Here is a 27,219-nt window from a genome sequence, read left to right as displayed (position 1 = left end):
CTTCCCCCACTCCCTTGAGCAAATGAGTGGTTTGTTTATTTTAAAGGTGATAAAAAAATTGATCATATAGTTGTCATTTAGGACATTCTTTTTCAGCAAACCCTCTCAATAAAAGAGCAGCATAAAAAAGAGAAGAATAAGAGTAGAGCAGATCCATGTTCCTCCCCACAGACTGCATCTATCTCCCCTCTCACTCCACATCAAGCTAGTTATTCTCAAAGACTACGGAAAGAGTAAAATTGGTGCACAGTTCTAGTAAATCAGCCTAGCCAGAAAATTCTATCATAGTTCTCATTTAATTTCACTTCCTTTCTGCAACTGTAAACTTTCTGATTGCAGCCAATCTCTTCTAAAGACTATTCTGCTGAGTGGGTTCAGAATAAAAAATAAAGAAGCTTAAACCAAAAGTTCTATGTAGTAGTAATTTCTAAGTAGTAATTTCTAAGAGATTCATAACCTGCAACAGGTCCTTAACATTTGCATACTGAAATAGTATTATTTTGGTTACATATAATCAGCAATCTAAAGGGTCAAATGACCTTACAGTACACTGTTTATGCTGCTGACCTCAAAGCTTTCACTCAGAGAATAAAATTGTAGAAGGAGCTACAGAAGTATGCTACAAATTATGTGTTTCCCTTCCATACTACATCTTTGGCCATCAGCACCACTTGGAAGTTTTGGGAGATAATATGTACAATATAAGGAGATCAGTTATCTGCCAGCTGCATTGTTATGGGGAAATTAAAACTATTTCAGGTCTAATTTACGTAAAAATCTGTGGATGGCTGAATATATTGTAGAACAACATGACCCAGGATGTCATCATCCATACCAAGAAGCACAATAAGCCACAGATCAACCGACACTGAAGTTGCCTGTCTTCTGAAGCACAGGAGTATGTTCCATACCAATTTAAAGAGTAAGCAACTCCTTACAGCTCTTACAGTCAACATGTGAGGTTCTCACTTCAACTATACATTCTGGATTGACAGAGGAAAAGATAATATGATAAATTCACTTAAGCCAAGGTCCCAGTGGGTTAGTACCTACTTGAACACTACCCTGGTCATTTGTTCTTAAAATTAGCAAGAACCTGATAGTTTTTTTAGTACCTAGATTTAGTACTATCATCAAGGGCAAGGCTAAAGCATATCTTCAGTTTAATCTGAACAGCCCAGGCTTAAGTTCTTCTTAAATGTTACTTCATTTCTAGGCTGTAGGCTCAAAAGCCAAACCAAACTCAAGCCAAATACCAGTCAAAATATCTTTATCTTTTCCTTCCTCAATCTAAAAATGAAACCTGTTATTTTGATGTTTCTGTCAAACAGGAATGGAAACTTTCTCCTTTTTCCTTCATTTTTTCTTTCCCCCAGAAAAGAAAATTCTGATTACCATTTCAGAATAATAGTTTGACTAAAACTGACATTCCTTAGTGGGGCCCACTTAGCATGGAAAATGTTTACTTCTGCTAGAACTGCAGAGCAGCATTATACTGATTCTTTTATCCTCACTTTTCTCCCTTGACATGAACACCAGTGAATACAGTATAAATTTTTGTCTCTGCACACTGCTCTGCAGACCCTGTGGCATCCTGCTGAGCTCAAACATTTCGTAACTGCCTAAAAGAAGTTTGAACTAAAACGTGATGGAAAACTAGACTTTTCATTCTTCTTGTTGCATGAAGCAAAATAAGTGCCCTCTCCCCAACCTGATCTTCCACAAAATTACTCTCCTTTTTGGTACTTACTGAACAACTGTTTATGTTTTTCAATATTACCAGGCAAACTCACATGTACCTTTGGCAGGTGTATGTATTTGCAGGAAAGCATACTGGACTGTTGGCACCCATTACCCCTGCTTTCTTGCCACAGCTACTGCAGTTCAAGATATCTCCCAAAGCACTGAAATGCCACAGCTTCTCCCAGATTTTTCAGTCATGTATAAAACACAGAGTTGAAAAGCTGCTGCACCTGTTGTGAATGTGAGGGACACCAGAGACTAGCAGATGAAAATCAAAGCAGTTACTAAAATCACACACGTGAAGGCTGCAGGTTCCATGTGGCCCTCTCCATTTTTAAATTACAGATTTTCCACTGTGAACTGGTTGAAGATTTCTGAGCCAACTAACAGACCATTACATTAATAGCTTGAACACAAACACCTTCAGTAAGAGCTGAGCTAAAACCAGAATTTGTACTACAAAATGTACTTGACAACCTGTTTTAAATTAAAGGTCTTTAAAAAGTAACTGCTCATGGTAATGTCTTGTACTGTGTTTATATAGATAATAAGCAAAGCAAAATGGTCTATTATGTACATTTCCTCCACTTGAACGTGACAGATTCATTTTCCTTTGCATATTACACCACCAAGTGGCCTAATGTTCTTATCTTTTTCTGTTCACTACGTTTTCTCTAAAGATACCACTACACAAAAGAAAAGAAAATTTAAAAGCTGAATTGCTACCTAAAATAAAAGATTAACTGGAGCATAGTCTGAGAGATTCAGCTAGACACTTGTATTAAACTTTCTCCTATTATAACTTGCAAGTGCAGATTTAACACAAGTGTAAATTTTATTATCTGTTTATCCTCTTACAGCAACTTAAAACTTAGTAGTAAAAGGCTCATCACCTTTATTTGAGTGATACATGAGTCTAATGGAGTATTTTGATGTGTCTGCTAAGAACACGGGCATTTTCAGATAGTTCATTAAATTTAAAATATGACCTAAGTAATTAAAATATATACTGGAGGAAAAAAAATAGTTTAGGACTTCAAGTAAAGCCTTCCCAAGCAAGTGAATCAAGGAAATTCAGAATGGGCTTGTAATATCTTAAAAAGCTTTCAGGTATTTGAATTGAGCAGGGCTACACCCATGAGTGAGGGCAACAGGATCAGACTCAGAATCAATATAAAATATAATTTGGTTACATCTCCAAAAATATTAGGTTGCACCCATCAGTTAAAACTAGGGCTCAAACTTTCCATCCTCATTTTCAATGGCCAATCTTAAACTGCTACAAAACGGCATGGCTTTATCTTGCCATCTGCTCCATATTTAGACAACTATCGGCTCACCATTTAGACAATGCTGAGCTAGAATGTTTATGTTAAAATAATGTATTCCTTCAGTTACCTTACTGAGATAATATTATTAAGAGTTAATTACTCCTCCAAGCCTGAGACACACACTTCTTTCAACACAATTATAGCAAATGCTAAGCAAAACTTTGGACCTTGTTTCAAGCACTGTAGAAACACAGTAGCCAGCTTGCATACAGCAGTCACATAGATGTGAGCTACACATGCACAGAAGCAGAGCTATTTCCCTGCTACGTGGCTACAAGCATATGCAGCAATCACAGAGGGAACCTTCTGTTCCTTATTTGTTCCAGGAAGTCCACTCAATGATTTAGAGCTGCTGCTCTAAATAGCTCAGAGTAAGCTTCAAGAAGAGAAATATAAGAAAAAGTAAACAACACAATGGGATGCAGATTACAACTATAGCCACTCAGGTATACAAGTGTGATTTGCGTTCAGAAAGGACTAGCTAAATGGGAATGAAGATAAAACAGGCAGGGCTGGAACAAGTCACCATAGAAGACAATACCCTGCATTGAAGAATGGCCTCTGTCAGTAACATCTCTGCTCCCTAAGGAAATTGCCTGCTACAACTGGGAAGGCAGGCTTCAGTTCCAACCTGTTTGCTGTTCAGGTTTCTCCCTTCTTTTGCTCCAAATCCTCCACTTGACTAGGGCAAAGCAAGGACAGTGGACAAATCCCATTTGTCCATCCACCTCCACTCTAGAGGGAAGTTATGTGGACCCAGCTGAATCCTGTTTAATTTTCCCAACCTGTGCAGCAATAGCAGCCAAGAACCAAGCTCATAAATGTTTAAATTTCATGCAATTTCATGCATGCCTAGCAGAAATTTTGCTATTTTAGTTCAGAGGTGTGCAACAAGGTGTTTCTTCAGGTGCATAAAACTACTTCAAAAGAAAGTTATTAAAAGACGTGCCCACAGGATTTGGACACAGGTCACAGGAAAGATATTTACAAAACACAAACCTATACAAAGACACACATCTAACAGCATGGTCAATATGACTGTTCTATGGACAATAAGGTAACCATCCATAGTTATGATCTATTTACAATCTTACTGTAAAGTTTATTATATTCTTAAGGATTTGCCTATTATCATAAGTAAATGAACTGGGATTACTTTTCTTAGACAACGTAAAGTGGCATTTCTTCACCATTAATAAGGGACTTACCACCCTCACAATATGCCGCACTTCAGTGCTAAAGTAAAAAAGAGAAAATGCACCATAATAATGAGATGGTCTATTGAAACTAAGGGAAAAACTTCCAACTGCCACACAAGATTTTGTTAGGACATATGTTAGAACATGGAAAATGACAGTGTCCCTTTAATACTCACAGAATCACAGCAATAGTCATATTGAATCTTTCAGCTAATGAGCAACTGATTAAAAGTCATATCGATAATGAATCAATAAAATATTGACTACATTCTTTACCTCAGCCATTGTGTTTGGATATGTTTAGAAAGGTATGCTAGTTTAAAATACAGGTTTTAAATTAACGTGTCACAAAAACTGTTTATCCCAATGTTTCTGTGTGTCATTGACCACAAATGAAACCTGCTTATGAAAAGCTCCCAGTGACTTTAGCATCCCAAGCTTCTACATGCTTGTACACTCATGGAAATCTTCTTTCAAAGACTTCAGTGCACTTGCCTCCTGTGCTTTGCAGTGGTCTCTACATCTTTCTGCTGTCAGCAGGATCTGCCTTTTCCTCCTGGACTACACTAGTGATTAAAGCAACAGGGTTCCACAAAGGTTTTTGTATTTCTGTTAACACATTAAATTATAATGGTTATGCTATATACACACTGATTAAAGACAACCCCACAAATGACTGTGCTTATTAGATCCTTCTTTGCTCAATTGTTTGGAAAAAAACTATGACCAATTTAAATAAGTACATTATTTGATGTCCAGTTAAATGAATAGACACTAATATGATTTTACACTATCCACAGGTCTCAATCCAAGTTCTTCAAGAGACAGAAGAAGGTACATGTGAAAATACCTGGACATCTATTTTCAAACATTTTATTCATTTTTCTTAGTGGCTAGCGGTGATAACAACACACATTATTGTTTCTCATTCTTAAATGCTAGTTGCTATAGAAACTTGACACTGATTAAGATGGGGAACATGATCCTCAGAAAATACACAGTGAACCGAAATTATTAATCCTTCACATTCAACAAGAAGAATGAGACCTTGCACTTCTAATACCAGACAGTGATAAAACTCTTCATAGGCTTACAAATGACATATTAGAATTTAAGCCCAGACTTTTGCTGAATAATATCATACATGGAAACAAGACGACCTGAATCAGGTCTTTGTATGCTGACAGTTACTGCCAGCTATTTGGTTGCTAACGGAAAGTATTTCAAAGAGCACAGGTAAGAGCTTTCAAAGCAACTGCTCAGAAGAAACTGTTGACACAGAGGTTCTTATCCTACTCCAGCTCTGGTTTTTTGTGTACATAAGCTACAACAAATTTCCTTCTTACTCTGTGATGCAATTCTAGAATCCATTCAGCTGACGTCTAAAATATCTCTGTTCACATTAGCAAAATGTGCACACTTCATGTCCTTCAACCTGCAGTCACAGTAAGCATTCTACCATTTTTATTGCATTAGCAAAAATCATACATCTTCAGCTGACATGGAGATCTACATGTTGCAAAGCTACATGTAGACCAAATAACAGCAAAAGCTGATAACTTTCCTAGGTGACAACATAATATTTTGAGGTCCAAAGTAATATTGCCTTTTTCTTTGTAATTAATAGAAGCTTCTCTATTTGCATTCCCTCAACCAAAAAGTATATTTCGCTCAAAAAGCAAATAATGCAAGAAGGATGAATTTACTTCAAGAAGTTGCATGTAAGAAGTGATAATTTTTATCAACTCCCCAAACCAAGTTCTTCAAACTGAACAAACATTTCAGTAACCTTTGAAGAAACAGAAGACCTCTCATCTATTATTTAATCCTGCTATAAGGCCACATTGCACATTAATCTGAAAGAAATACCTGTTGGTATGGAGTATCAATATTGAATAGCTTCTATTTTTAAAATCTGATTTTGTTATCTGGAAAGTTGTTTTTTAGAAACTGCGTTATATTGTTTCCATGATACTTCTTACACAGAAACTTACTGTATGATACTTATATAGAAATTTTCTATATAACACTTCTTACATAGTTCCCTAGATAATTCTGCATACAAGTGAAGAATGTTATAATTAAATGATAATGCAGTAGACTCAGTAGCAGTACATAACATACATCATGCAAAAAATCTTAAAATGACCAGCAGCTAATTTACTCCATGTTAAAGGCTATTTATGGAAGACCCCCCAACTTCAACACAAACAGAAAATAATGAGATGGCATGCAGAAAAGTTATACAATTTTTAATAGCAATAAAGAAACTTCAGGTAAGTTTTTATTTTCCAGCTTGAGTCCAAGACTGCTGAAAGAAAAGAAATCTGAACACTCCAGTAATCTAATACATTGTAGAGGGTCTTGCTGTGTTTGTAATCAAAACACATGCTTCATGAAACAGCTTTTAAAAACCCTATACAATAAACCCACCAACAACTGCCCTCAATCTTGTTCAAATTTGTCTGTTTCAGTACAAATATATACCAAGAAAACTTTTTTTGAAGAAAAGGAAAAGAAACAAAACATTTGACATCAAATACCTTGTCTGCTAAAAACAGTTTGTTAGTAATAAAGTGAAAGCCCTTCAACAAAAGTCCAGTGGAAAACAAATCCCACTGTGTGATTTTAATTACAAGGCTAAAAGAAAAAAAGTTTCTGCTACAGTCATCTGCAGACTGTACAGCAGATAGCTACAAGTTCTCTTTTCCACTGTGATTTAAGTTAAAGGAAAAGGAAGAGGCAAAGAAAGAGGGAAAAGGAGAAAAGAGGAAAAAGGACAAAAAAAGAAGAAAGTATGGTATAATAATATGAAATGCTCCACCCCTCAAGTACAGTTACTTCCAATTCACATGATAACGATGCCATAGAAGATCCTACACTATATATATGATGTACTATTTCTGTGTAGGGATTAAATCTTGGGATTGTCATACACAGGAAAAAAAAAAAAAAAAAAAAAAAAAAACCAGCCAATTTTAAGCTTGTGAAAGCTTTGAAATTGTTTTCCTAGCCATAGCAATTTAAAGCAGAAGAAAAGCACATTCAGGAAGCATTACAAAACCAGAATTTTTAAATGTGTGTCGCATGCCAATTTGGGTCCAAATCATGAAATCTAGAATATGACTAACAGATGTCATAGAAGTATCAAATAGAAGTCATCAGAAGAATCCAAAAGTCTGAGAGTCAATTTTCCAAGGAAATCATCAGATTGGCTTAAACAGTGTAAAACGTAGATTATTTGAATGTGGGGGTTTTATTTGTTTTCCAAGTTTCTAGGGTTTGCCTACACTATATTTCCAAGTCTTGTTTCTATAATAAAAGCATGTAAGATATTTTATTTTAATTAAACTTTAAAATTACAGGTAAGCACATAATTCCAGTAGATAGGATTTTGGCAAAACATTAAACAGTGTGAGACATGCAATAAATCTGAAAGAAACATTCAGCCTTCCGTAGCTCTGTCTACACTGACAGCTCTTCTGCTATGGCACCAGGCATACATTGTACTGGCAAAGCTTTAGTGATCTTGAGTCAGCTTTCAAAACCACCAGCTCTCACTGGGCAAAAGTATAATTTGGAAACAATGTCATTTGTTGTTGAAAAATAACATCTTATTTGAAAATATGAAAAAACATTTCCACAAATAGGAGGTCATAGTAAGGGGTTTTTTTATGGTGATATAATAAATTACTTTCCAAATATGGGAATGACAGATGTTCCAAGTCGCATCCAGCCTCCTTGTTGATTTGCAAGATGTTCAGGACTTCCATCTTTCCTCTTTGCACAACTGAATTCCCCTGAAATTGGAAGGACTACCCCTGATCAGGGCTGAGAGGACATAATGTCTGGGAAGAGGAGGCAGGGGTAAGATTCTTTTGGTTTTCCTCTACACTACAGGCAACAGTGGAACCAGTTGAGTACAAAGGAACACAGGCTCATTTCTCAGGGAAATGACAAGAACCAACATGGCAGGCAGCACCTTCTCTCTCCAAGCCTGCCCAAGCTGACAGTGCTTTGAATGGCTGCACAAGTGTTTTTGACAGGAAGGGAATGCTGATCTTTTAATTGAAAAGAAGAGCCAGAGATGAGGAGGGCAAACCTGATGTGTATTCTAGGTATGTGTATGCGAGCTAACAGTTATCTTTCTGTGATCCAGGGAATATTATTGAACGAGACACCTAGAAAGGGCAGCTCTCAATACTGGCACATTACTTTTCTGTGTATAAGTCTCTCAAATTTCATTAAATTCAGAATGAGATTAGTCAGGAAATTTCAGAGTAACAGTTGAACAAATGGTCTTGCCATATAACATTTAAAAGAAAAAAACTTGGAAAGTCTGCCAGTCCTCTTGTGGGAATAGAGGATATAGCAACTTTTTTTTTTCATTCTATAAAACATGTCCTTTAAATATTTACTAGTCTTGTATTTTCTACATGTGGCCACATCCCAAGCAAAAGCCCTCTACCTCTCACTGAAGTATGCTTAAGAACATTCACTGCATATGTAATAAGAGTATTAAAGGAACCAGATGTGAATTAGAAAAACAACTGTGTCTATAATAGCTGAATTTCAAACTACTGGAGTAAGATCAAGCAGGAAAGTTGTGGTTTATTCCAGAGCACCACCCACACAATTCTCTGAGTAGGTTACCAAATGACAGTAAATCTAACCAGTAAAATGCAAAACAAAGCTGTCATTTCTGATTAAATTCCCAGTGACTGAATGGACAACAGATTTTCTGTAACTTCTCAAGCTTTCAAAATAAACCTTGTGTAGATGTACAGCCACACATATCGTAAATTTCTAATTAACAGCTATTACTTTCTTTGGCTAAAAAATATCACCTAGGATTCAATAAACTGGAGGAGTACGTACAGGACTATTGTGTGGGAATAAAATTAAAGCTTCTCTTTTTGAAATAGACATGATTTATCTTTGCACTCCAGACTTCAGAGAAGTGAAATTTAAAGACGCATTACAGAATAGCTGTTAGCAGAAAACAATACCTACACAGCTACAACAGCCCTTGTTGAAACAGCAAGGACTGCAGTTTATGATACCAGTGAATTCACTACTAAGTTTTAAAGATGTATAATCAGTGTTATATTTAATTTTGAGAAACATTTGATTGCTTTGGGAAGTACTGCCAAGCAAATGTGTTGACTCCCACCATTTCTAGGAGGTCCTAATTTCTAAGTTATTTTTAACCTGTAAGGGACAATACACGTGTGTTTTCCTTAAATTTATAGCTTGAGTATAAAGGATTTTATTTCAAAAGCGGCTAGCAAGTTTAGGCACTCGGTCTGTAAGGCTGAGCCTGTCCCAGCCTGCATGGGGCAACCATCGCTGCTTTCTGCCAGGGCACAGGAGAGACCCGTCCCTTCGATCGGTACAGACCTGAGCACTGCTCCGCAAAGCGTCTGCCCTTCCTCAGGCAGGTACGGCCTCTGCTCTTCTCGCTGGCACAAGTCTGGGCAGAGGTTCCCAGACTCCGGGACTAGCGGGCCACTGCTAGTGGCCGTTATCCCGCACCGAGGCTCTGCCACAAGCGGGAGCTCTGCATGGCCCCACCGGGCGGCAGCGGCCGGCTCACAGCCCCACGCCACGGCCGGGGAGCGGGGAGCGGGCAGCCCTCGCGGGCCGCTTTACGTTGCGGGTCAGGCAACGTAAAGTGTTTCGTGAGGGGAGGGGGCGCCGCAGGCTGAGGGGACATCGGGGGAGGCTGAGGGGACATCGGGGCAGGCTGAGGGGAAATCGGGGGAGGCTGTGAGGGGCAGCGCGGCAGGCTGAGGGGACATCGGGGCAGGCTGAGGGGACAGCGCGGCAGGCTGAGGGGACAGCGGCCAGGCTGAGGGGACAGCGGCCAGGCTGAGGGGACAGCGGGCGAGGCTGTGAGGGGCAGCGCGGCAGCAGCGCGGGAAGCCGTGAGGGGGCGGCGCGCGGCAGGCCGTGGGGACCGTGCGGAGGCCACGCTGCCTGAGGCACGGGGCTGGGCGGACACTCGCCGCCTCGGGCCGAGCGGCGCCGGGCGCGGCTGAGCGAACTGCTCACGACAGAAGCCGCCTGCCCGCCCGCCCGAGCGCAGCTGCGGCGCAGCCGCCCCGACCAAGCCAACCGACTGCCGCCCGCGGCCGGCTCTGCGCCTGCGCCGGCTGCAGCGCGGGCCGCCGTACCTCCGGGCCGCCAGGGGGCGATGGGCAGTCGCCATCTTCCCCGTTTTCTGGGGTGCGCGTCGGTGGGGCTGGTCTCCGCGACAACAGCGCGGCCTACGCCGGCCGCCGCCGCCATGGGGAAGAAGCACAAGAAGCACAAGTCGGACAAGCACCCCTACGAGGGTGGGTGGATGGGCAGGAAAGCCCCACAGCGGGCCCGGGCCCAGGCGCTGTGAAGGCGGGGGGTGAGGCCGGGGCCGCGCAGGGCCGGCGGGCGCGGGGAGCGGCCTTCGTTGCCGCCGGTGAGCCCGGGCCGGGGAGGCGGCGGGGTGAGGCCCGGCGGCCCCGCAGCTGTTCGCGGGGGAGGCAGGAGCCGCCGCAGGGTCTGGGAAGAAAATGAGATCTGGTGGAAGGCCTCTGAGGCAGCCTGTGTTACTCAGGCCGGGTACGAGAGTATGTTCTCTGCGGTACTCACGGGGCGTCTCTGCTCTTTTAAGAATATGTGGAAAAGCCGCTGAAGCTGGTGCTGAAAGTCGGGGGAAGTGAAGTCGCTGAACTGTCTACTGGCAATGCAGGGCTGGATTCCAGCCTGTATGATGACAAATCTGAACATGAAAAACATAAGGACAGAAAAAGGAAGAAGAGAAAGAAAGGGGAAAAACAAGTTCCTGGAGAAGAAAAGGAGAAAAGAAAGAGAAAAGTTAAGGTAAGTATTCATGCTAGTGCATTTTAGGGAATTAAAAAAAAATATATATGCTTCAGCTTTCAAAAGATGAGCAGATACGACAATAACTTGTATCCTTACATTGGAATACATTCTAATTAGTTTTGCTGATCTCTTTTCTCTAGATACTTTTATTAGAAAAAGATGAGTAAATTAATCTGAAATTTCTTATCTTTCAAAAAAAAAATTGGCAAGTATAAGATCACAGAAAACTAAAAAGGCGGGGGGGGATTCTGTGTCTAAATAAATCCATTTATATAAAACAGAATGAAGTCTTTACAAGCTCTTAATTAATACGAGGAAGAAAATATATTTCCCTCTCAGAGTTTTTAATGTGATAAGTAATTATAGCACATGTATTTGGAGCATTATGTGTACATCTGTGTTTTTAATGTCCTGACTATTTCTTACTAGTTTTTTTAAAACCTTCAAAAATCATCTTAGGGGCTTTGCTGGAGACAATTCTCTGTGCAGAGAATACTGCAGAATTGTTCCTGTCATGCTATAAGTGGCTGTCACATTTTTAAAAAAAATAATTGTGATGCATTGCATGGTATAGCTGAGCTACTTTATTGTCCAGCAGATGGAGACAGTACATAAAGAATAGAGGGTTTGTGAAGACTTAAAAACCGTTAGTTGTTTTTAAACTGTGTGAGGTTGTTTTCAAAAATTCATATGGCATTGTATGGTATTAATGCTGGTTTTTCAGATTCTCTCAGGTTTTTATAATAATCTTCTTTCTAGGAGGATAAAAAGAAACGAGATCGAGACCATGCAGACAGTGAGGGAGAACAGGAAATGAAATGTCAGACCCCCATCAGATTGGAGTTGCCACCAGAGAAACCATTGACAAGTACTTTATCAAAACAGGAAGGTAGGAAAAAAAGTAAAATTTCTTTTGCTGATTGCAGTTTTCTTGAACTGACTCACATTTTATTGCTCTTTCTGTCGCAAGTGACTTGACATTTTTTTTGATATCTCGGTGGTTTTCCCCATCATACAAAAATGTTAAATTATTGGTACTGTATACTTCTTTTGCGGAATGGTATCTGGTACCTATGTCACAGTGTGCAGAATTTCAAGTAAGACCAGCGAGAAAAGTAGGTCGCCTGTATATGTTTTTGTGGTTTGCCACTGTATTCTTTTAATTTGCAATGAATTCTCAAGTTGCATTGCTTTTGTTGATTTCTAATATCTTGGAAGTTTAGTACCTGTTGCAGTCAGTTCAGTGTCACAGCCTTTCTCCCCCCACCCCACTTCTTTTTGGTCTAGAGGTGGAGCAGACCCCACTCCAGGAAGCCCTGAATCAACTCATGAGACAGCTACAGAGGTAAATGTCTGTGCCTTCAGAGCTATGAAGTGAAAGTAACATACAGTAAGGGAAGAGGCATATAAAAACCTGAGCAAGGGTATGATTGCTAACAGGGCTGTGTTAGGTATTTAAGTACTAGTTTAAGAGTGCATACTTACAACTCATCAGTTTTAGGCTTCATGTAAACACCTCCAGTTTGAAGAACTTTTAAAAAAACTAGCAGAAATAGGACAATTTTGCAATAATGTAATGCTTTCTTTTATGAACCTCTCTTCAGAGAGGCACAAGTTTGGAATGAACTTGCCAAAACTGCTTTTACGTTGACTTCTCCTATTTTTAGCATTATTTACTATAAAAAAGTAGTACACACTTGAAAACTTAAACCATGTTTTCTTACTGTGACATTAAGCAAATGTCTTGAGTAAAACAATCAGATTTGCTGAATTTGCAGTTCTTTCAAGTAGTCTGTGGTTTAAGATACTCTTTCTTGACTTTAAGAACATATGACTTCTACCAGAGTGATCAAAAGATCTTTCCCTTTACCTGTCTCACCAGATTAAGCTTGAAAACTTTGTTCCCGAGTTTCCTCTTAACCTGAAATTTTCAAGACCTTGGTGTCAGTTTCCAGAAACTAACAACCAGCTACCAAAAAGTGCCTGCTCTTGTTTTGGCTACCTTTCCATGCATACAGAAAGAAGCAGCCACTTTTGAGTTTGAATCCTGTTTCTCAGTTGGAAGCTATTTTACAAGTGTTCCACAGGCATTGTAGAATATCTGCACGGTGTGCTTCTGCAGTATGCATGACAAAATGCTCTTCACTGTTCTGTAGCAACTTGGCAACTTGGAGCAGAAATCTGTAAGTCATACGTAAGCCTCGGGAAGAAGGCCTGAAATGCCAGGGGTCTCACCAGTGTGTGTAGTGTCAGTGCGGGCATAGGAGGCAAGCGTCATGCTGCAGGGTTCAGCAAAAAACTCCTCTTCTGGAGGAGAGACACTTGCCAGTTTATCAGCTAAGCCTGAGCCTAAAGAAATAATACCAACCAACTCCATTTGATTTTAGTGCTGTTAGAAGCACCCAGGAACATCAGAGATCACCAAAAGTCTTATGAAATTTTAATCTAAAAAACTATTAACATTATGTAACCTGAAAATTAACAGTCATAAATACACATGTTCTATCACAGCTTTTAGCCGTAAGCTTTCCCTTCTGTTAATTTCAGAGTCAACGATGAATTACAAGTAGGCATTCTTACCTCACTTGTTCCCTTTATTTTTCAATTACTTAATTATAATATAAACGCATTTTTTGAACAGCCAAAAATCTAAAAAAAGGATGGCTTTTTTTTAATCTTTTTGGGAACACAGGTACTTATCAAAATGTAAAACTAACTTCTAAAATATGTTTGTAGCACTTTTCTGGTATGTTGGTTTGTGTATGGGATCTTTTTAACATTCAGAAGTGAAAGATTACGCTGACAGAAGCCGTTTCTAGCTTTATGGGTTTGATTCCTTTTCAGCTTAGTCCTTTTCTTTCTATTTAATTCCAAGCTCAGTATTTCTTTGTTATAAGTTGAAACATAAAAAACTGTCTTTTCATTTCTCAACAGAAAGGATCCAAGTTCTTTCTTTTCCTTTCCTGTGACTGACTTTATTGCCCCCGGCTATTCCATGATCATTAAAAACCCAATGGATTTTAGTACCATGAAAGAGAAGATCAAGAACAACGGGTACCAGTCCATAGAAGAACTAAAGGTGATTCTGTAAATTCTATTTTGACTACAGAGACATATTATGCTCAATTGACTTGAACTCTGGTATTTTATGAGAATATGAAGATGCTAAAAGAAGCAGTCCTTCTGCCTGACGAAACGTTGATTTTTTGTGAGCAGATAGGCTCTGGAAGTGAAAGAGAAAACACTTCTGGTTTGTAAACAGGCATCTCAGGAAGATATGAATAGTTTCAGGTTTTATGCAGGATTAAATAGAACCTGTCAGTTTGTCCTTCAGCATATCATTTTGGATCGTAAGAATGAAAATGTTAGCATTTCTGTCAGACAGCGCGCTTTTTTTTTTTGTATGTATGTATTGCTTCTCAAAGAAACAAGGGGTCTGATGAATTTATTTGCTATGCGTGTCTTTTACTACATCATTTGCCTCCTGTCACCTGTGTGCTAGCCAGGCTTATCTAGTCACGTAGGTCCACAACTAGTGAAGGCAAAAGGAACTCAGTCCTGTTGGCAGCAGCCACTTAACCCTGTGCTGTAGTGTGTCTTCTAGTGGATTCAAGGGCCAGTTTTAAAGCTTTTAACAGCTGAGGGTAGGCTTGTTCTGTTTTGTTTTATTCAGCAGAAGTATTTTCTAGTTCTTTACTGGGCTAGGTGAAGATGTGGGAAATGCAATTTGTGTGTAAGTAACAGTTGAACCTAGGCAGATGTTAGTCAATAGTATTGGTTGTATTTTATTGCACATTCTTCTTGAGAGCTCCAAAACTTAGGAAGACCGAATACTTCCTGTTGTTTCAGCTGTTTTAGGTTAGTTTTTCATTTCAACTTTTTGTCTTTGTAAATAGCTGAGAATGTGCAGAGCCTCAACAGGTAGATATGTTTTATCAGTGAGTATAGAAGTGAAGTTTCTAGGTCAGTCATTCAAGAAACAAACATCAAAGAAGCATACGTTTCTCTTCTTCATTGCAACTGAAACTTTGACGTATTTCTTATAATGATTTAACTTTGAATAGCAGCTTTTCTGTTTTTAAAGTTGGTTGTATTGGGTTTTTTATGTTGCTTTACTTTGTTTTTCTTTTGATGACTACTGATTGCTCAGAGAAGGAAGTGGGTAATTTTAGCTAAGAGAACTTCCATTAAAACCTTAAAAACTACAAACAATACTGAACATTAAGAATACTTTCAGGGTGTTTATTGGAGTGCTAGTTTTTAGACTTGAATCTAATTTACATACTTCGGTTTAAATTTTTAATTAGATTTCTTAAATTCATTAATTCAAGATGTTCTTTGAAGTTCTTCTTTCCTAAAGCTCAAGACACTGCATTTGCAGCAAGGGTTTTAATACAGTATGCTATAAAATCTTAACTTTTATTCCAATACTATTAATGTCTGCACAGGATAACTTCAAACTGATGTGTACTAATGCAATGATTTACAACAAACCAGACACAATTTACTACAAAGCTGCGAAAAAACTGCTGCACTCAGGGATGAAGATACTTAGTCAGGTAATAGAAAATACAAGCCAAAATATAAAAAAATATGCTGCTTCCTTTTTGATCCCCCTTTTAATTTTACTTCTCTTACAGGTATCTCATGAAAATTAATAAAAACTTGCCTAATATTTGTTAAATGCTTGCATATTAGAATTCAAATAGTATGTTGTTTTAAGGCTTATGCTTTTATACTGCTACCAGATTGCTTACTGAAGAAATACTTGCATTTAATATTTCATTTTCTAAACTGCCCTTATACTTGCTAGTATAAGGAAGAAAGAATTGAAATAAAATCGTCCTCTGTGGGTGGGTTACAAAAAGATTAATTGAAGTAGCAAATGAAAGGAATCTGGTGGGTGTTTTTTAGGAGAGGATTCAGAGCCTGAAACAAAGTATAGAATTCATGGCTGACCTGCAGAAGACAAGGAAGCAGAAGGACAAGACAGAACTGCAGCAAACTGGGGAAGATGAAAATGGTCCTGGGAAAGACAAAGGAGAACCTGTGGAGGGTGACACCAAAGCATTCAAAACACCTAGCAAGGAACACAAAAAGTGAAGTATTATCTCAGTAACAATTCTAGGATAAACCCTTTAATGCTACTGAAACAAGATGACTTTTAGGGACCAGTGGATGTGGGTTTCTTTCTTTCTGGTACCGCATATACAATAGGACTTCATCTTAGGGGGGCAATATTTATATAGTTGTCCTCATATCCCAAAAATAACTGAAGTTTAGAGTCTTTTATGATACCATCTTTTCTTTTTTAATGTAGGGACCCCTGTACTGCTCATCAACTGCATTCATTCAATTATTTTCTATTTTAGTGTCTGTTTCACAGAAGTAGTGTTGTTTTGGAGAAAGCTTGCAAACATGACATTTGAAATATTTTAGTGCAAATAACTATATAGCCGATTTCAAGCTTGCCTTACATACATATATATAAAAAAAGTATTTGAAACAGGTAAATGCAGAATTACAGAACATTTACTTCCTGAAATATCTTTTAATATCTAGAGATACCCCTTTCAGTGTTTGGAAATACTAGCGACTTTTTTTTATAAAATTAATTAGATACTCTTTATTTTCACAGATTTGAAAATACAGATAATAAAATTCAGAGTATCTAATTAATTTTATAAAAAAATAACCTTGTTGGTTTTGTGGGAGTGATGACAAAATCTGGCAACATGCTAAACTAGGACATCAGTATGGCTGAAGTAAGCTAAACACAGACACCTTTACAGTTACTAACATAAAAAAGCATTTGCTGATAACAAATCTTTGTTGCGTATTTTTTCCAGCTGTGTTAAATAGTCATATTGAATGGCTTGCTTTTGTTGTTGTTAGATGTTTCATCTACAAAAACAGTTCGCGTAGTTGGCAAAAACATTCCTTCACTGTATTCTTTCATGATATTTAGCCAATTGGTATCTGTTTAACAGTTATGCTAGTTACTAAGTTATTTGGGTTTTATTCACAGGAAGGACAAAGATCTACTTGAAGACAAATTACGAAACAATAGCTTGGAAAGGGAACAAGAGCAAATTGATCGTATTGTTAGAGAATCTGGAGGAAAGTTAACGAGACGACTTCCAAACAGCCAGGTAAATCTTGGTGTATTTGGTAACTCCTTTCACTTTTTCATAAACCAGACTTTTAGCATCTTATGTCAGTTGAAATCAGGGTATGCTTTTACTACAGTTTACACCATTTTACATGTGACTGATCATCTGTGTAACATTGTAATGTTAAAAAAAAATGCATATCAGTTGAATGCATGCAGAATTTCATCAGCAGAGCAAGTTCAGCTTCAGTTTTCAGAAATTTTAGTTAAAGTAGTAGAGAAGGATGAATAGCAGGAACCTCAAGAAAATACCTCTCAAAACTGACCTGCAAAAAACCCTGTAGTTCTGAAACAGCCACGTATCTGAACAAAGGTTATTAATTTTACAGGAGAAGGAACCCAGTTTGGTAATTCTGTGCCCCTTTAATTTTCTATATGAATTACACATTTTATCTCTTAGCATCTGCAGAAATGTTAATATTTATCATAATTTCTTAATTCCTTGTGCCTATACCAATAATGAAGTTACCTAGTGAAAACAAAAAGTTAGAGCAGGACTTACTTCTGACTGATGTTCCCAAATTCCTTTTCGGTTCCTACAGATAGTTCCGTTAGATGTTTTTAGTAGTGTAAGGACCATGAATTTCAACTAATACATACCTTTAAATAGTCTGATCTTATTTCAGTGTGAATTTGAAAGAAGAAAACCAGATGGTACAACAACTCTGGGCCTTCTTAATCCAGTTGACCTTACTGCGGGAGGTAAGTTGGCATGGTTCAGGTAACAAGCCACTTCCACCTTCCTGCTCTGCTGCTTTTTTGCTGGGGCAGACAGCAAATGCTGGCCAAGAACCGAATGCTGCTTTGCAGTCTGATAAAGATCTGGATTTAAAAAGCTGCAGCTGAGGGAGCACGTAGATGGAGACTAATTGTGGCTGTTAGGGGCAGCTGGACAGAGCCCTCCACTGGCTGTTGCTTCTCCTTTTTGTGTCAGCTGTCTGTAGGAGCTGCAAGAGAAAGCGTTTGCCATTGGAGGAGAGACTACCTGCCATATGCTTGGGCACATTTAATTCCTGGGCTCCCCTTAAGTCTGGTCCATGTACCGACTACAGTGTTTGCTGACCCAAAAAGTCACAGATGTTCCAGAGCTGGCCACTGGGAACTGTCTGTTTCCCAAACCATTTCATCATGTCACTGCCACCTCTGTAGTGCCACTACCTAAAAGAGTGCATGTGCTTGACATTTTTAACTGCCAGCTCATTACAGAGCTGAACCGACTAGGTACAGAATAGACAGAAACTAAGCTGAAAAGTTGACTTTTTCCTTTCCCCTATTTGTGCAGTAGGAAACATCAGCCAGAATATATAGTGTGGTCTTTCATGTGAAGAATCAGATGCTCTTTAACGATAGAGCCTCTATTATAGGAGGACATGAAGAAGGAAGAACGATAGCGAAAACTTAACATTTGGGTTAAATGTTCTATACTTAACTGGGATTACCACTTACTTGGTCTGGATTCACGTTTAAGACTACAGCCTTTAATATGAAGCATTTGGAGAGGAAAACATACTTTTGAGAGTTGTATCCTGTTTATTCTGAAGTTTCTGGCTACCAGTATTAAATGCATTTGCACATCTTCCTATGTCACTTAACTATGCCTTCATTATTCCTGTATTTTGATATATCCTGTTGTAGAACCAGGTTACTGCCCTGTAAAGCTGGGCATGACAGCAGGAAGGCTTCAGTCAGGAGTTAATACGTTACAAGGGTTCAAAGAAGATAAAAGAAACAAGGTTACTCCAGGTAGGTGCTGTTTCTTTTTTTTTTTTTTTTTTTTAAAGTATAAATCTTCCTCCTTATATAAACAGAATATGTTGATCTCATTACTAGTGTACAAATAGTTTGGAACAAAGTTGGTTTTTTAATGATAAAGCACATCATTGCATGCGTCTGCAACACAACAGCACAGTCACAGTGTCTAGCTTTATTAAATACACCCCCCCTTTTGTATGTGTAAATTAAATGTTCATCTATATTGAGAAGAGGAGCTATATCACATAGAATAAAGGGTTTTCCTGGCTTTCAAAGAGCATAGTGGGGAGCCTGAGTACCTGTTACCAGCACCAGTCTGGATTTTTGTATTGTGTTAAGGCATACAGTGTTGTTAATAAAACATTTGTACATGTTAGTGTGTGAACAGATGGTATTCTGTGAAAGTTTGTTTTCACCATAAGAAATATGTTCCTAGAAGTCTTTTTGGAGATTGTTCTAGAACCCCTTCTCATTTTCATCTGATACATGCATATCAGAGGTAATAATACTGTTATTATTCATTAGTGACATACTTGAATTACGGACCCTATAGTTCCTATGCTCCAACATACGATTCTACATTTGCCAACATAAGCAAAGAAGATTCTGACTTAATCTATTCAACATATGGGGAAGATTCTAATCACGGCTCTTTCAGGTAATCAAACAACTAAGATGCATACTACTGCTTTCACGTACAGAAGCAGTTACATGCAACGCTCTGCAGTGTAGCCTCTGTCTTTGCTGTTGAACGGTATCACTGCTGTCCTAGCCTACTGGGGCTTGTTTGTTTTTTGTTTAAGAAACAATAAGAGAATTTGCCCATAAAGTGAAGTTAGCCAAGACTGAAGGATTTTGATGCTACTGACACATAGGACCACACACTCATAACATTTAAGTATACTTACGACTAACTCTGAAGGCTAAGTGTTCAAAGCCAGAAAAAAGCTGAGTGGTCCAAATGCTTATACAAACCAGATTTTTCTAATGTTAATGAACTTAAAGATGTGTCTCGCTCGAGGCGATAATTGTGTCAAATGCTGACCGAAGCACCATGGTCACAGTGGGAGGGCTGAGGCCAGAGGTAGCGATTCCCAATTTCATTCTTAAATAGCGTGTATAACTGTTTGATTTTCATACTATTGACTACGGTAAAAATAATTAACTTTTATTGTTACATGGTTCATAAATTGTAATTTAACTTCCATTGTAAAAACTTCTGAGAAAAAAAAAGGACTTTAACTCTTACATCTCAGAATACACAGTGGTATAAGTTTGTATGAGATGTGGGAATATTTAAGCGCATTGCAAATGTTAAGTGCCTGTGCGAGCTTGCTTCCAGTTTGATGCAGCCGCCTGAGGCAGCATACTTCCAGTTTTTCAGTTTCTGTTAGGGATCTGAACGGCTTCCTCAGCTACAAAAGGCACAGATAGTTAAAGCAAGCCATTGAAATCAAATTCTGTGCTACCTTTTGTGTTTCCTATGCTGTATGTACTAGTTTGACTACATGTAATGTTTTTCTGTTGAAGTTTTGGTATGAAAGTAGTTACTTTAACTATCTTTTGATCTTTTAGTATTCATGAATTTTTGATGAAATCACAAGATTATCCTTTCTTAATGGCTGATAGTTTGCTTGATGTTCTAACTAAAGGAGGACATTCTAGAGCTCTCAGAGAACTAGAAACGGTAAGAGTGGATTTGTGTCCTGTCTGGTCTTTGGTCTTAGCACACAATCTATAAGGCTAGAGAAAGGTGGTGCTGATCCAGTTGCTGGGCTCCCTTTTAACTGGTAAGATTGGAATTGAAGGCTATCTTTGTCTCCAGTGGATGGATTTTTTGGAAAAGGATTATTCCGACTCGTTAATTAGTGAAACATGAAAATTAACAAGTACTCTAGACAGAGACAGTCACATATTCATTCTCTGTCTACTCTCCCACTTCCATTAGCACTAGCTTCTGTTCTGTTCAGTAACAAAATACCAATAAGCAGTTGTTTAGAAATGAGGTGATCACGGACAGGCTTTCTTGTTTCCGTGAAGTGTCTATCATGTTCCTAGCCGTCACCATTTTTTAGTTCAGGAGAGTTAGTAACTAGTTTTGCCCTTTACTCAGTGCAGTGCTTTTAAACACAGATATATGCTACATAAAAATACTAAACAGCTACTTTTCAAATTCTTAGGAGATTTCAGTGGCTGTGTTTGCCAGACACAACTGGAATCAGAGGGGCTGATTGGATGACCTTACCTTAACTGTCAGTTCAAGAATTAGTAGAGAATCTCCGCGAGATGGTTCCTGCTAACTATAAGTCTTGCTTTGAGTTTCACATCAGTGTAAACTATTGAAATAAATAGATCACAGCCTCTTAGGAGTGGGTCAAGCATTAGCTAGATTAATACTATAAAAAGTTCATGGATCAAAGATCAGCCTTTAGCCCCAGTTCAGACCTTTGCTTAGCGTTAGAAGTTCAGCTCTTTTCTGGTACCCAGTAGTGACACTGACTTACAGGGTTCAATCGCTACTGTTGTAAGTGTTAAGAGAAACACAGTGATGTATAGGAACAGAATACAATTCAGCCTCTAATAATCATCCTTCCTTTTCTTTCTGCCCCCTAGTAAATAAACTCTGGTGTAACATCACAGGGGAAAAGCATATGGGCTTCACAAAGAGCAATAAAATATATGCTGTAAAAATGTATTTTAGTAAACATTAATATCTGCAGAAAGCCCTCAAAAAATATCTGCTCTGTAACTTGGTTTACAGAGGAATCTTGTTATGACATTGTGTATTTATCTTGCTGTGAAAATACTGTGTTTTGTAAGCTTTTACATTGAACTTAAAAGATTAATTTTAATGCCTTCTTTAAAAATCCTTTTTCTGTTCAGCCGCTGGAGGAGGCTGAAGGCCCACGTGAGAGAAGCGATGCAATGGTAAAATTTTTCTGTGTCAGATAACTATTCTAACCAACCTGTCTAACCGCACAGTTACAAACTGCTTGCACCTGCAAGGCCGATGCAGCTGCATCGAGCCTTTGGCAAGCTGCAAATGCACAGTGTGTCACTTGTGAAAATGGCATGCTGTTTTGTAGGCATTTTTCTTTGCAGAGTAAGAATCCCACAAAAGTTTAAAAAGTTAAGTCTTAAATGAGACTGTATGACAAGAGAACTGGAAGAATTTTGTTTGCGATTGTTTAACCATGCGTTAGATCTTCTGGCTGACAGCTATGATTGTTTTATTCCTATCTTGCTCTGATTCAGTTTAACGTGAACCTGTGATACGAGTGTAAAACACCACACAATACAGTTATCTTTGAGAAGTCTTCTCAAATACTGTGTGCCCCTATAGGCATACAATATATCTCTAAAATCATTCCACCCAAACTTTGCTCAATCAGAAAGAGCATAGGGGCAGTTCTAGGGAAAGGGCTGCTCTCCTGAAGCCTTCATCTGCGGCCACTGCCCAGGTTCGTTTCGAATTTTGGCCTCAGGTGTCAGATAACCTCTGCTTTAGGTGAGCTCAAGGAATTATGTTTCAGAGTTTTTTTAATTAGGATGCTAGTCCTGAGTTACTGTACCATTTGTGCGTGCCGTCAGTGGTTGTGGCAGATGCCATTTTCTGTTTGAGTGTGAAACAGGATAGTAAGCTGAGTAACCACAGAACAGTAGAAGTTTCACAGGGTAGCTTTTGGGCTTTCCCTTTAAGTTCACAGATAATCCTAACTAACTTTATGCTCTAATTTTCCCCAAACAATTTTGTTGTTTCAAGGCTGATCCAAATATTACCGAAACTGTTACTCACTGCTGTTTTTTCATACTTATTTTTGTTTGGTTTTTTTAGATTATGGAAATTGATGTTGCTGCCAGGTTGGACTCTGCCAATGACAGACTTACAGCACTGAAAGCAGTTACAAACTTTGGCATGCCTATAGAAGAGTTTGATTCTGAGGGTGAGTTTTTCTTGGTACTTGCACTTCTACCTCTGAAATTTTTTCAGTTTCTCATCCCTTTGCATAGGCAGCCTTACCATGTTTTATATAATAACGTAAGTAAACATACTTACTCATTAGGACTTTCTTTTCCTCATTAAACAGAGGCTGAAATCTTCCAGAGGAAACTTGATGAAACAACAAAGCTACTGAGAGAACTCCAGGATGCTCAAAATGAACGACTAAGTACAAAACCACCTCCTAATATGATTTGTCTTCTGGGTCCATCTTACAGAGAGATGCACTTGGGTAAACACGCTTTTTTCTAATTGTTCTCGCAGAACTGACCAAGTCCCAGCTTGTATCAACTCCAAGAACGACCAAAGTTTAACAGTTATAGTGCAGAATACATGCCCTGTTAGGCTAGAAGATTAATTTAATTTTTCTTGTATGTAAAGCCAGATGAAAGTCTTGAACACTGATTACAAGCATTTCTTCTTTACTAGTAAACTTCCCTAGAACTGAGTAGGAGCTTTCTGCTCATGATTTTTTATTAAAAATGCCACGATTTTTACAATCTTTGAACAGGGGTTGTTAAAGCATTACCAAGTTCTTACTGTTAAGGCTAGCTGTAGTCCGGGTTTGGTCTAGTTATCAGTTTGTTTTATTATACCAATTAATACCAGTCATACATTCTTTAGTTATTTGAGCGGAGTTTCTTGTCCCACAGGTGAGCTGCACAGCCTGTGCCAAGGGCAGCCTGCTAAGGTGGGACTGTGCAGGGGGTGCCAGTGCCGCAAGTAGAACCAACTTGCGCAGTGTCCACTACAGCAGACGTGGTCTGAAATAGCCACCTCGATATGATACGATAAATTCCCCGTTACTGGAGAAATATTACCGATATTACCAAGTTGCTATTATACAAGTCTGAACCAGATCAAATATTACCTTCCTTCAAAAGTTTTAAGTACTTAGAGCCTTTTTCTAGAGGGGAAGACCACATTTGTAGCAACAGGAACGGCCTCTCCTCTCTAGTTTCTGTACAAAAGTAAATGTGAATCCTGAAAGCCAAACACAACTGCTGCGTGGGTGCCACCAGATCTCTCCCAGCCGCTGCGTTGTGCCACCCAAGTGTCACGAGCTTGCTCCGTAACTGTCGGTGTTTCCTGATGGCAGCAAGCCTTGGTCAGCAGCTGTTTCACTCCTCCTGTGCTCCTTAACAGTCGCTTTTATAGTTCCCAGTGTGTCTTGCACGATTGCACACGGCAAAACAAAACTCTTCTGTGGCAGAAACATGAACATAGTTCCATTTGCACTTCAGTTAGACTGTTCGCAGGGCCAAGGGCTCATTTCAGCGATTTTTGTGTCTCTATATGGCATATAAATACATCCACTTATCTTTTCTAGCGGAGAGAGTAACCAATAACTTGAAAGAACTTGCACAACAAGTGACTCCAGGCGATATTGTCAGTACCTATGGAATCCGGAAAGCGATGGGAATTTCAGTTCCTTTACCTGATTCAGAAGACAGCTGGGTAGATTTGACAGAGGGTGAGTATACAAAAATGCTTTGTAGCATCTGTCCAACTGAAACAAAACCACATGTGCAAATCATTAGACTGGCTTGTGGTAGAACTTGCAGTAACTTAGTTCCAACTTTCAGTTCTTCTCCCCCTTTCTAAATTCAGTTTCAAATGGAAGGTTGCTTTGTTTGGTCTCAGTCCAAAATTAATCTTTTGGATATGTGAAACTTTGGTTAAACTACATAAAGTTATTATTTTACCGTTCATCTTAGAGCACGGCCAGATTTTAAAGCCTGGCAATCCGTTCCATTTTAGTTTTTCCATTTAGCATGAAGTTACAAGAGAAGAGTTAAAGTTCCTCGCTTGCTGAAGTATTTTTTTTACCATTCATCTTACAGCACTGCCACATTTTAAAGCCTGGCAATCTGTTCCGTTTTAGTTTTTTCCATTTAGTGTGAAGTTACAAGAGAAGAGTTAAAATTCCTCACTTGCTGAACAAGGGCGTCATGCTTCCTTCTTCTCCAGGCTTTGGCTGTGCACTCCTCTTGCTTAGTTTGGCCAGCTGTAGCACTTTGTAAGTTGACAGCGTCAGTTCAACTCAACGCATCCAGCCAAAAGTAACTACTGGTTTTGCTGGATGAAGGAGTCAGGTCAGTGGAAAAAAGTCTTAAGTGCCAGAGCCAGATCTCCCCCTTGTGGCACATAAACTGTAAAAGCAACCCCCAGGTTGTGTTCGTCCCGTTTTTAAGGCAGGTAAGACTTCTGTAACTCACACAAGTTTACTCAATCTATCGTTTATAAAAAGTTGCAGTTGAGTTATTTAATGGAAAGGGCAGGATTACTTAAGGAACTTAACTTTCCAAGGAAACTGCTCAAGAAACTTCAACTTCGAAATTATTGAGCGCTTTCTTCTTCATACTGCCGCACAAGAGAACCAAATTTTTTTCTTGGGCTGCATTAGAATGTTCAGGACTATCTGCACAAATAGCAAATCGTGGTAGGAGTACTGTATTGTATGTGCATTTCTGTAATTTACAAGGTGTGTATGCTGATTGAGCTGGTATCTGTTGTAAACTTTCAGACTTTCAAGAACCTAAAAAGACTGTCGCCATCCCTGAAAGCGAGTGCGGTCCAGTCACAGTCTGAAGCTTCAGTTAAGTTTACAGCTGTTTGTTTGAGTCTATTTAAGAACCAGATCAGCTTCCTTAAGGCGCATTCACTGAACATGTGTATATTGTGTGTTAAACTACTTTTGTTTATTAAAATTTGAAACAATGGTTTGTATCAGAGTAACTTCTGCTACATCAATGCACTAAATTATTCTTTTTCCATTCCTTATTCTTTTAAAGCACCTCTGCATTTGAGTTTTCCTAGATTGTTTAGTGTCTGAAAAAGTCAAAGCGTAAGTGAAAATGTGCCTATATATGGTGCAGGGACTCAACCAGAAATTTCTGAAAGCAGTGTACAGACTCTTTATCTGAATCAGGTGGGGGCAAAAATTGTTAGTGTCTAAACGTTACTCTGCAGCTGTTACAATTAGGAGGAAGAGAAATAAACTTTTTAAATAAAACTGGTGTAGCCTGATGAATTAACAGAAGATCAGCTTTGGGAGACTTCGAATGTGGATGAATCTCCTCTTAGAGAAACAAGCCCATCTGCTCATGGTGTTCTAAAGCTCAAGGGCAAACTCAGAAATGTGTCATGACAATAAGGTGAGACTTACAAACCCCCTTGCTGCCAGTAAGTAAAAATACCACGTGAATACGCTATAGTTAGCCCCGAGGCACTCACTGTAGACAGTTCTCACTACTTGGAGGTATTACTAAGCACTCTCTGGAGAATTATTTTAGGCTTGCTTATCAGGAAGGAGAGCATATTTAGAAAATTAGTGTTAAAAGTCAATTCCCTACTCACCAAGACAGCAGACAGAGAATCCAGCTTTTGGGCACAGGAGAGCTGAAGCACCTTTGCAGCATTAGATACAGAGCCAGGGCCTCTGCCACAGGCATCCCGGGGGAGCTCTGCGTGTCACGCCTTTTTACCCCCCGGCTCCAGTATAACCTTGGAGGCGCGCAGGAGTGACCTGCAGTGTTTTGGTTCCACCTGATCAGCCATCGCTAATGTGTGCGGGGGCACGGCCTTGAACTCAGAGGGAGCTCAAAGGCAAGGCATAATTCGAAGTTCCACTCTCTGCCCCCCGTCTCATGGCCAACATCATCCTTGCACTCCCCTTCCTCCTCTCTAAAAATGGCTACAGAAGTGTTTAATGGTTTTTAAATTTCCACAATTCTTAAAATTCATTCCAAAAAGGTTGAACCTTTTAACCTGCGTTTTTCTCCAGTAGTTTCAGTCTTCCCATAATGATAAGTCACCGCTAGGATTTTTTCCACAGTTCTAGGTAACTGCAGATGAAATACTACTCCAGGGAATTAATTTTTTCATTAATATTTAAGTCATTTTCATGCCCCAGGAGAAGACGAGATGCACAACTGCGCCATGCCAAACCATTACTGGTTTGCTCTGTGGCATCTCATTTCCCATCACTTACCTTTCAGACAGCACAGCAGAAGCCACAGTTGGCAGAAAACTGGGTATTGAAATTACTTGTTAGCTGTTGAATGCCAGTTTCACTTTACATATTTTCTGCCTACACCTCTTTTTTAAAAAAAATATATCAAGTTTACTGGTAAAACCAATCTCGTTAACTCTAGA

The 27,219-nt window shown here is 39.0% G+C and overlaps 1 protein-coding gene across 1 annotated transcript; it reads left to right on the top strand.

The window, feature by feature from the left end:
- The first annotated feature begins 10,474 nt into the window (after nt 1-10,474).
- Nucleotides 10,475-26,077, top strand: BRD7 (bromodomain containing 7). The gene is made up of 17 exons (XM_040615046.1): nt 10,475-10,611; nt 10,926-11,134; nt 11,897-12,026; nt 12,425-12,482; nt 14,072-14,216; nt 15,586-15,696; nt 16,052-16,236; nt 17,166-17,289; nt 17,936-18,011; nt 18,945-19,052; nt 19,587-19,719; nt 20,637-20,748; nt 21,945-21,989; nt 22,897-23,005; nt 23,150-23,293; nt 24,392-24,535; nt 25,589-26,077. The coding sequence occupies exons 1-17, from the start codon at nt 10,563-10,565 to the stop codon at nt 25,651-25,653; spliced, it is 1,947 nt and encodes a 648-aa protein (XP_040470980.1). The 5' UTR covers nt 10,475-10,562; the 3' UTR covers nt 25,654-26,077.
- The last annotated feature ends 1,142 nt before the right edge of the window (nt 26,078-27,219 follow it).

Source organism: Falco naumanni, chromosome 15, assembly GCF_017639655.2.
Source record: "Falco naumanni isolate bFalNau1 chromosome 15, bFalNau1.pat, whole genome shotgun sequence".
Taxonomy (NCBI): Eukaryota; Metazoa; Chordata; class Aves; order Falconiformes; family Falconidae; genus Falco; species Falco naumanni.
This window is presented reverse-complemented; position numbering and strand designations above follow the sequence as displayed.

Coding starts and splice junctions, on each gene's coding strand:
- BRD7 (XM_040615046.1), top strand. CDS start 10,563: ATGGGGAAGAAGCACAAGAAGCACAAGTCGGACAAGCACCCCTACGAG. Junction 16,237..17,165: donor CCTAGCAAGGAACACAAAAA/GTGAAGTATTAT, acceptor TTTTATTCACAG/GAAGGACAAAGATCTACTTG. Junction 21,990..22,896: donor GTGAGAGAAGCGATGCAATG/GTAAAATTTTTC, acceptor TGGTTTTTTTAG/ATTATGGAAATTGATGTTGC.